Source organism: Cervus canadensis, chromosome 24, assembly GCF_019320065.1.
Source record: "Cervus canadensis isolate Bull #8, Minnesota chromosome 24, ASM1932006v1, whole genome shotgun sequence".
NCBI lineage: Eukaryota > Metazoa > Chordata > Mammalia > Artiodactyla > Cervidae > Cervus > Cervus canadensis.
Genome location: NC_057409.1, coordinates 28,285,728 through 28,296,496, shown reverse-complemented (window position 1 = coordinate 28,296,496; position 10,769 = coordinate 28,285,728). Strand labels below are relative to the sequence as shown.

Below are 10,769 nucleotides of genomic sequence, written 5' to 3'. Positions count from 1 at the left end.
GAACGGTCCAGGTGATGGCCCTATTTAGGAGGTTCCACAACACTCACTAACCAGTACCCACCGAGAGCCACATACCCACTGGGCCTGGGCTAGGGGCCTAACAGCCAGTATGAAGTGCATACACTATTTTACCTTCTCTCTGATACTCTTAATAGTAAGGCAAAGGAAGAGCACAGTTTAGGCCAGTGTTGAGTTTAAAAACTGTTATGCAGAACCTCTGCAGAGCTTCACAGATTCCTCAGATGAAATCCAGCGAAGGTTGGTGCTGACTCAGCCATACTAGGTGAGCGTCCCACTCCCTTTAAGGTGCAACAGTGTTGCACCTTAAGTCAGAAGACCAATAGAATGTGATTTTCACAACTTCAACAACTGGTTAGGTGTCTGCAAGAATGTGTCCTTCTCAGAAATAAACAGTAGAACAACACAAGGTTAATAAAGGCTTTAATTTCACACACAAAAAAACTCTATGCATAATTTAAAAGGTAAACAAAAAACAAGAAAAAACCGTAAAGGGTACAGAGGAACAGTTCTGCTAAAACACAGATAAAGTGCCGCTCCATACAAAATAACAAAGAATCAGAATCAAAAGTCACTCTGAACACAAAATCACCTCACAAACAGTGTGGCCAAAGCTGCCAGCAAACCTGGTAGTGGCTCAACTAGGGAAAGATGAAGAAGCTTACTTCTGTTCTCCTCTCTGCAGCATAAATAAACAACACTGAGATAGGCCAGAGAAGTTGGAGATGGAAGGGAGAGTGGGGGTAAACCTAAAGACGAGAGGTGTGTACAGCCACTGTGTCTCACTCTTCCACCCCTCTGTTCTTGAGACAGACCAGTTCAGATGATCGCTCGTTTTGGCATTGGACCCAGTGAACTCCAGTCCTGATCCAGATCCTCACCTGCTCTATTCAGACAGCAGTGGACATCTCTCTACTTCAAACCTCTGCACTTTTTAAGTCCAAATGACTGAAGTCAACTGCTTATATCCATACTGACACATTTTTTAAACTTCAAAACCTCAGATACATAGCACACAGGGAAAGGAAAATTTACTGTGTATAAATATATGTGATACAACAAAAGAGTCTGTCTGAAGTTTAGTAATCAAAGCATGCCATAAAGGAGTCAGTGGTCATGGTGAGACACAGCAAAAGAAACCTGGCACAAAATTCTCAAGGCCTAACAAACTATTGTCTTCCAATAAAATATATATATATATATTTTCAGATGTTAATAACACACTGATAGAGACAAAATTAGAATTCTGAAGTAACACATCAGAAAGATGTTAGAGGGAGGAAATCTGTTTAGTTTTTGTACACAACTTAAAGAGCATTATTTGGTGTAAAGCAAGATGGGGAGAAAGAAAAAGATGTTATCTGTTTTGGGGGGACACTTTTTATTTATGTGACTTGCATCTAGTACTGGGTTGCTGGTGACTTTTCTGACAATCTCCGTGTATACAAGATCCACTTGGAGATCCAGCTCTGCTTCCCTGGTTTAAAAGACCACTTCAGGAGAATCACTTAAACAGGGCAAAAAGTATTGACTAAGAGCATCCGCTATAGTCACTCCAGAGGACAGAGAAGAAAGAGGAAGAAGGGTAATTTTTACTTAGTATAATCTCTTTTCAGTAGATCACAAATGAGTTTACAAAGTACCTTTTCTTTCCCTGTCTCCAACCCCCATGCTCTCTATACACTCGTCATGCTCAACTACATATGAGAAACTGCCAAGAATCTCTTTAATTTAGGTGTTTCCAAATAGTTTTCATTATACAACTATATATTCAGCTGTACATGTGTAGAGCTGTATTTATATAGATACATAATGGTAACTGCAGTATGGAAGAATAAGTAAATTCATGAATTCACTTGCTGAGGTCTTACAAGTTTTTCTTTTAGAAGAATTTTACACTTGATCAAGGAGAGAAATAAGGAAGTATCTAGTATTTGCCTCCTAGAGTTAATGAACTGATCTTTTAAGTATCGCTGTATACTTCTTAAAATGTAAACATATTTACATTTGTTATTGAGCCATTAAGTTAGGTCTGAAATTAACAGACCACAGATCACGGCAAGTAAACAAGTAGCTCTTGGAATCAAAATATAAATAGAAGAATAATTCATGGATTTGCTTCTTATTCTATTCTGCTGAGACAAAACTTCAGTTTGTGCACACATACATATTCCCGACACAACAGAATCTATCTTCCTGTAGGCCTAAATTATAGTTAGGACTTCTAAAATGATAGTAACATCTGGCCACATGCAACTTTCCAATCCTTTATAATGTTAGATGGTAAGAATTAATGTTTGAATTTTAGTTTCATTTTCCCTTTCAAAATATTCCAATTAAGATGAACTGTGTATAAAATTAAGTACTGTCAAGTTTCAATTCAAAGTCATTTAAAGTAATGTAACCGTATTTGGTATTTTCAATAGGAATATTAGTTATTGTGCAAACTGCCTGGAACTGAAGCACTCTGTCCTTATCTATTTTGTCCCTTTCTGGCACTAACATGTAAAGTGCCCCATCTCCTGATTCTGAGCAAACTGCACAAAGAATATAATCTACCGGTAATTTTAAGATAAACACAGTCAGCTCAAAAAAACAAAAAACAAACCCCATCAATATGGTTTGGCTGAGCTTTCCATCTGTAGTCATTAACCCTTCACTGAACCAAAATGAGAAATTAACTTAGTAGTGAAAACAGTAATAGCTGAAGGAGTGAAGGGAGAAAGGAAGGCTGACCAGGCCAAAACAACAGACATATCAAGGAAACTTCAAGTCCCAAACATGCAAGTATATGAGCAGTGAGATAACGCATCTCCTATTTTGATCTAGTAAGTCCTGCCCGAAACATGAAGAGCAAATCAAATTAAGTTTGAGCCAAGTGTACTTCAAAACCATACACACAAGCTACAAAAAGCAAGTCAAACAAGGGTACTTCACGGGCAACCCGGGCTTACGGCATCATTTCTATTTGTTTAAATGCCCTAAATGCACCCACTCACGTCAAATCATTCCCAATCATTTTTAAAAGCACCTCACTCAAAGCTCTCAAGTATAGACACAGAGAAGTAATAAATAGCTAAAGAATTTGATTACCACTTCACTCATATATGAGAAAATAGTTTTTTTCCCAAGGGGAAAAAAAAGGCTCCCTAGTGGAAACAAAATTTTAAAAGCTAGTTTTTTAAACAAGTATTTTCCCCTGCTCTATACTGTTCCTACATATCCTACCGCCACACCATTCTGGAACATTCACTACATTAACAGGTAGGTAAAACAAGGTAGGAGACAAAGCTTTCATCAGTAGTTAAGCAAAAGTGCTGGGGCCACTTACAATAGAAAGATTCAGTATTTTAGAACAGGTTACTATGTTAGAACATATCCAAGTTTCAAGAGTAGGGCTTGAGCTCTCTTAAGGCAATCTTCTAGAAAAGATGTTACATCTTCTGTGATGATGGACTTAAAAATGAAAAGAAAATGTTGAAGGTTTCATTTTGCTATATTTAACTCTGGGTGATCCTAATGATTCCTGGGCTCACAAAATTATTTTAGGAACAGAGAATTCTACTCTCAAACTCATTCTTTATATGGTTTCACAAGCTGCTTAACGAAGCAAGGTATGTCAGCTGAGTGATATAACTCACTTAAATGTTGCACCCCCATTTGACCTCAACTCAAAGCACCTAGAAAGTAATAAATTTATTATGCACCTTTGTTATTTGTTAGTTTTTGGAATCACCTAAACCTATCACATTTTAATTCTCACCCTGTTTGAATAGCAAGGCAAATGATTAATGGTTAAGCTTTTCCCACAGCTCACGTGCTTAATTTCACCTTTGCAGCAGGGCTTTCAGCTTTAGTGGTCGAGTTTCAGCTTGAACACAAGAATACTCCTCCTGACCTCTCTCTGTCTGGGAGACAGAGATGCTAGTATTTTTCATATTCCTTAGGTATTCTTGTTGGGGAGTCCCAATTGGGACATCACTTTCCTACCTCTTAAAGTTTTTGCTTCAGTCTGTTAGGGTAATGCTTGCTCCATGGAATAATGACACAGAAGAAAAACAAAAGATTCTATCTTCAGCACAATAATATAAATGATATACAATGAACATACTGTGTGAAGGATTCTTTTGAAAGAAAACACAAAGTGTACAATGAATATCAAATGTGGCAACACAGCACATTCCAAAGCACCAAAAATCCATTTCTTGGGACTGCATGTAAACAGCAAAAGCATTACAAATCCATGAAATATTTTTTTTTTAATAAAAGCTCCTCAAGTCAGACGGCAGAAATGCCCCTCCTTTGCCAGGAGGACAAACTGTCATTAGTGTAACATGGAGAGCTGGCTTTCCAGTGAATTTTACTAAAAAGAAACACACATGAAAGATTACAGACTTGAGTGAAATTACTCAAGGAACGTAAAAGCTAAATGCCAAATGATATGTATATCTTCATACATTTCTCAGGTGAATGGACTCTTGACAACTTTTCTTTTCCAAACTGCTGTGCTATTAATTTTGGGCAGGCATACTCTGGTGGCCTATTCTAATTCTTTAAGGCTCCATTCATTCCACAAATATGTGTGTGTATCTACATATATATATATATATTTACAACATGTATTCCTAAGACAAAAGGAAGTGCCACTCTTGTAGGAGGAAAAAACGGATAATCAGCTACAGATGTGAGACCAGTTTCCACAAAACAATTAATATGGAGCGTTCCGCATAATTGCAGTTTTCGTCTTTTGGTTTGGCCCTGAGCTGTTTGTTGCTCCCGCATCAAGTAGAGTTCCAAATTCTTCTCAGGCAGAGGAAAGAGAAGTGGGTGGCAGTAAGAGAGAATACGCAGTGCACACTGCCAACCCAGGGGTTTGTTCCTCATGAAACCTGACGAGTGGTCTTCCCCACTTCCAGGTTAAGTGCCTGAGAGTTCTTTTCTGTTTCCAGCAGCTCATCAAATATCTCCCTTAAAATAAAAAAAATTAAACAGGAAATTCAGTGAGCAAATAAAAGGACAGACAGAAAATAGACATTGATAAAGCCTGTGTTATCCCATTTGATGCCTAAATTGTATTAAATAAGCAGCTCATTCATTATCATCTTAACCCCATGTGCTGATTCTTGAAAATAATTAGAGGGGGAATGGCAACAGCTAGCTTTGATAGAAAGGCTATGTATTTCCCATCCATGTAACTCAGATCTTCTAGCTGATATAATGAGAGACAATAACAGGACAGCTTCCATCATAATAAGGTCTTAAGCTCTATATCTACATTTTACTGTCAGATGATTAACTAATGCTGAGTTAAGAGAAAAAACATTTTGGAAATATCAAGATATGAGCCCTAATAAAAATAATAAATTGTCAACCAATTTAACTGATGGGTACAATTTATCTTTAAAGGAAAAAGCAAAGAGTTCAGGAGATTTTTAGCCAACAGCTTCAGACTGGGCAACGCTTCTTACTTGTGCATATAAAAGAAGATGTAGCCACTCCGATCTCGATCGCTCTGCACAGAAGCCTCTTGGATTTTAGATACCTCTAGGTCATTATATGTAAACCATGCCTGCTTCTTAATGTCGTACACATCACTAATGTAGTGACCTGAAAGAAATAAAAATTAAATTAAAAAAAAAAAATACCGAATTTTTCTCAGGTACAGGAAATGTCAGAAACAGTCAACCCCATTTCACCTTACTTCCAACAATATTTCTAAAACCCATTTAAAAACTACAAAAATTTAAGAGGGGAATACTGGAGAAGGAAATAGCAACCCACTCCAGTATTCTTGCCTGGAGAATCCTATGGACAGAGAAGTCTGAGGGGCTACAGTTCACAGGGTTGCAAAGAGTAGGACATGACTGAGAGACTAAACAGCAAGGGGTGAATATGCTACATGTATTTGATACATGTATTTTGCTTAGGGAAATCTGGGTCATTTGTGAATAGAAAAATCAGAACAGCTGCACCTATTAACACACACAGTGTGATAAAAGAAAAGATTTCAAATTTTTCTTTTTTCTCCAAAGATTCATTTATTGAGCACCTCCTGCAAGTGACACACGTTTGCTCTGGTGCCTCATGGCACCCCAGGATGACCCTGGGCTGGGGTCACTTATGTGGACTTGGGCCCAATCTCATAGCTGGCGTTCTTTCCTCCTCAGCAGTCTTCCTCTTGGCTAAGGCTCTGAGAAGGGGCCCCCAGGGTTCAAAGTTTTCCGTGATGCATTCAACTCACACCTCACAAAGCTAGGCTCAGAGCAACTCAATAAGGAGTAAATGCTGACTGGTCCATTTATAAAATGCTGAAATCCTAATGTCCATTTACCTGAAGAAGACGTGCTACCAATGTGACTGACAACACTGATGAGCCGATAGGAATGAGGAAGATCTCCTGTCTGGAAAACAGAAGTGGGCATGACTTTTAACTCTTAATTTGTATAAAAGCAAAACACTAAATTTATTATCAGAGCTGACATGGGGAAGTTTCAATGTGTGGGGGGTTAGACTCAATAAAAAACTCAATGGTTGGTACTGTTCATGTCCTTTGACCCAAGAATTCTACTCCCAACTAAGAATTTATTCTAAGAAAATAATTCAAAAGAAGAAAATGTATATATGTATAAAACTATTCACTGTAGTATTATCTATAATAATGAATAATTGGAACTAAAAATACACCCAGTAATAGTTAAAGGTTACAGGTATTTCAACTCAGTTCAATATTATTCAGTTATTTAAAGGGGCGGGGGGGAAACCATGGTTCTGCAAAATGTTAATTTGTTTTTAAAACCTACATGAGCACACACAATATAACTATAGATCTATATGAAAAGATAATGTTAATGGTTAAGTACTAAAAAACAGAATGAAAATAATGAAAAGAGTTGCTATATTGATGTAGGGATTATGGATGAACTTTTACATTTTAAATATTTTAAGGAAAAGAAAATAAAATTGAAAAGTGATATTCATGCACTTCAGGCATTACTAAAGAACATAATTTTGGGAAGAAATTGGGAAGAAATATAGCTATAGGTAAGCCAGAAACAATTAAAATGTTCAAATACTTTGATGCAGTAATTTATTTCTGAGGATTTCCTTAAAGAAGAAAATCCTAAATATAGAAACATTATAATCATACACAGTTCCTTGATATTATAATGAAAAAAGAAGAAAATTTAAATGCTCAATGTTAGCTAAAAATTAAATAAAATAAACAGTAGTTAGAACAGTGGGATCTGGGTAATTAAAATTATTTTAAAAAATTGGAAAATGGGAAAAAAGCAATTATTTAGGGCAAAAAAGGGTTAAAAAAAGATTCCAAGTGCTCTAGTTAAATGTTATTAATTCAACAGTTTTCACTGAGTAACAATCAACTAGTTTTAGTATTTAACCTTAAAGATAAAATAGTTTTGGTAAAACTGAAGGTGATTTAACATATATGTAACTTTGAGAGCTATTACTAGTTATTACCTAACATGTACATAAGGCTGTCAAGGATGTATTTCTGTTTTTCTTTTGTTTTTCTCTTTCATTTTGTTTTGAATATTCTGTGTAAGTAATGAGAAGTAAAGCTCAAGAGAAAGCGAGGGCCTTTTGACGGCTGCCAAAGGGGCAGAAATGAACCTGCAATGGACAATGACCATGTCCTTTGAAGATAAGGAGCAAGAGAAGGAGTACTGACAACATGACCAGTTGTTTTACAAAAGGAATATAATGTCACCCACCTCAGCATTTCTTTTTAGTTCCTCAGTTTCAGCTTCTGTGTACTCCATATCTAAAACATCTTCATTTCCAGAGTCCTCATCAGAGCCCAATGAATCCAGAAAAGAGCTGTTAAACTCTGAAGAACACAAAGACAAAGTCTTGTAAAAGCTCTCAGAATAGACACAAAGAGACACAGTTGGGAAGATGAAAAACAGCTGGAAGTACACATTTTATCATCCTAAGAAACAAAAGACATATTATTATTAGGGTTCCAATTCACCCAGCCTACTCTAGGGAATAGCAATTCAGGCACCAGTTATCTGTAAAAGAAATGTTCCCCTTTGTTTTAAACATATGTATATCAAAGGGGATAATACTCTTAAGAAAGGAATGAAACTGAAAAAGAGAATATAATTTGTTAGACATATAAATTATTTGTCTAGAATATAATTTGTTTTAACACATAATAAAAATATATGTTAGATAATTCAGTTTCACTGAATACCTGTAAGATATGTTAGATTTGACACATCTGGTGCATATTATAGGTGCCACCAGCAAACATAAAGTATCTCATAGAAAAGAGACCATAAAAAGATCAATATCCTTTCATTTTCTTCAATATTAAATCATACTTTGGAACTGAACAAAAATAATGGAAATTCAACATTTAACTAAGTTTTACCTAAAATACACTAAATAGATAAATAAATCCAAGATCCATTTTTTTTCCCCCTCCTTAATGATGTGCTTCCACTGGAAGAATCCATCTTTACTCAATGGCTTCAAATAAAAAATCCCAGGAGCGTTTGTACAGAAATGAAGCCTTGTTTAACGCTTGTTTAAAAGTTATGAACACTTAAAAATGGGAAGAACAGGAAGAGATTATAGCATCTAAATTCTGGAAGCTGGAATATACAGGAGTGACAAGACTTAGCAGACCTAAGATAGTCAAAGCCAAAACCTAAGTCAGTATTGGAAAAGTTGAGAATCAATCCAATTTATATCACAAGGTCTTCAAAAGATACAACTTGGAAATACCAGGTACCTCTGAAATTGGAGGCTAAGAATAGGATAAAAATAAGGATTAGGGAAAAGCTGTTTGAGTTACAGACTCTTAGAGCCACTCCCCGCTATTTTATGCTGCTGGGCAATGACAGAAGTCTGGAGCTTTGCTCTCTGGAGAGCTGGTAAAACAGTCTCTGCATTGGGGGGATTCCAGGCACAAAGGACTACCATACCGAAAATGGGAGGAGACCACAGTGTACATATTCAAAGATATGAGTAACTCCCACCCTGACCCCCAGAAGGCCCTATTCCTATACTTGGCTTCCAGAACTCTGGCAGCCACATCTTTTTATCTTTAGGCAAAGGCATAAAACTAGAACACTTTCTTTAGGAATCTTACCAGCCCAAGGGGAGGCCTAAAATATTAATGCCATCCCCTAAATAGTAAAATCCTATAAAACTCAAAGTTGACAAGCTCTAGCTATTCATATACTCAGAGCTTCCAATAATCTTTTTAGTCCCCTACTTTTTTTTTTTTTTTAAATAAAAAAGAGTTATTTGTTTATTTTTTGGCTGTGCTGAGTCTTCACTGCTGTGGGTGGGCTTTCTCTAGTTGCGGTGAGCTGAGGCTACTCTTTGTTGTGGTGCATGGGCTTCTCATTGCAGTGGCTTCTCTTGTTCACGGCTCTTAGGCTATAGTGTGGACTCAGTAGGTGCGGCGCACAGGCTTAGTTGCTCCATAGCAAGTGGGATCTCCCTGGACCAGGGATTGAACCTGTGTCCCCTGTATTGGCAGGCGGATTCTCAGCCACTGGACCACCAGCAAGTCTTTAGTCCCCTACTCTTAATCATGAGTTGACAGCCAAGGATTACCAGATACTGAGGATTACTAGATAACTGAGGAAAGGCTCTAACACGAAACATAAAGACCAAAATAACACACAAGACAGAGCAAAATGGAGAAAAGAGAATCTACTCAGGGAGATGAAAACGTCAAATACACACAAAAAATGAAGTATGTTTAATATCCTCAGAGTTGAGATGGTATTGCTTTCATGAACTACCCCACCCCAAAATTTTATGAAAAGTAGCAATCACAAATCAGTTCTTGCAAATTAGAAATAGACATAAAATACTAAAAAAAGTTTGAAGTTGGTGATAATGTTGGAGAAACTTTTCAGGACAGTAGAGAAAAATAACAAAAAGATGAAAAACTGAAGAGATGAGAAAATTATGTTTGAGTGTTTGCTTTCCTCTGGGAGGGAGGGTAGGGAAGGGATATACAAGTAACTTCTAAGGTTCTATTTCTTTACCTGGGAGGTGTTCAAATTTGTTATTGTTATTAAAGATGACAAAACATTTTATATATTCCTCTGCGTGTGATACATTTCATCATACAAAAAAATGTAATTAAAGTAATCTCCATACCTTGAAGACTTAACTCCGTAGCTCTTTTGAGGTCATCATCTTCTTTCTGTTCCCAAGCCTCCTAAAGGAACAAGGACAAAACTAAAGTATTTAAAGAAGTACTGATTAAACTTACTTAATAAGGATAAAACCAGTTGCTCTGAACGTATTTGCTAATAATGCTTTCTATAAACGTATGAATGTTTAGAATATGACCTCTTGAGAGAGATGGAGAAGTTCTTTACTTTTTCCAAAACTGTCTTCCTACTATGGCCAGTTTTAAGCTACCAATGTAACTCTGACTGTAGATTTGGGAACAGCTATGTATAATGGGTTCTCCTAAGCTGACAGGGAGCTGGCTCTACCACATCACTGAGCCTACATCTATGACAACAAGATAAAACAAAATTTCCACAAAATACTATTCATAGATTTCTATGCTTTTCTAATATATCTGAGGTTTTCTTTATGATAGTGTTTTCTGTTTGTTTGTTTTGGCCATGCCCCACAGCGTGTGGGATCTTAGTTTTCCAAACAGGGATTGAACCTGTGCCCCCCTGCCTTGGAAGCACAGAGTCTTAACCACTAGACCGTCAAGGAAGTCCCTGAGGTTTTCTTTAAAG

The 10,769-nt window shown here is 36.8% G+C and overlaps 1 protein-coding gene across 7 annotated transcripts in view; it reads right to left on the bottom strand.

Annotated features, from left to right (window-relative positions):
* Positions 1 to 424: 424 nt before the first annotated feature.
* Positions 425 to 10,769, bottom strand: part of USP37 (ubiquitin specific peptidase 37) — a 91,537-nt gene continuing 81,192 nt past the window's right edge. For all 7 annotated transcript variants that reach the window (XM_043444572.1, XM_043444570.1, XM_043444568.1 and 4 more), the window contains 5 exons: positions 10,168 to 10,228; positions 7,752 to 7,867; positions 6,350 to 6,419; positions 5,487 to 5,625; positions 425 to 4,986 (listed from right to left, as the gene is read on the bottom strand). In XM_043444572.1, coding sequence (XP_043300507.1) covers positions 4,899 to 4,986; positions 5,487 to 5,625; positions 6,350 to 6,419; positions 7,752 to 7,867; positions 10,168 to 10,228 — 474 coding nt within the window. In that variant the 3' untranslated portion in view covers positions 425 to 4,898. The remainder of the gene's footprint in view (positions 4,987 to 5,486; positions 5,626 to 6,349; positions 6,420 to 7,751; positions 7,868 to 10,167; positions 10,229 to 10,769) is intronic.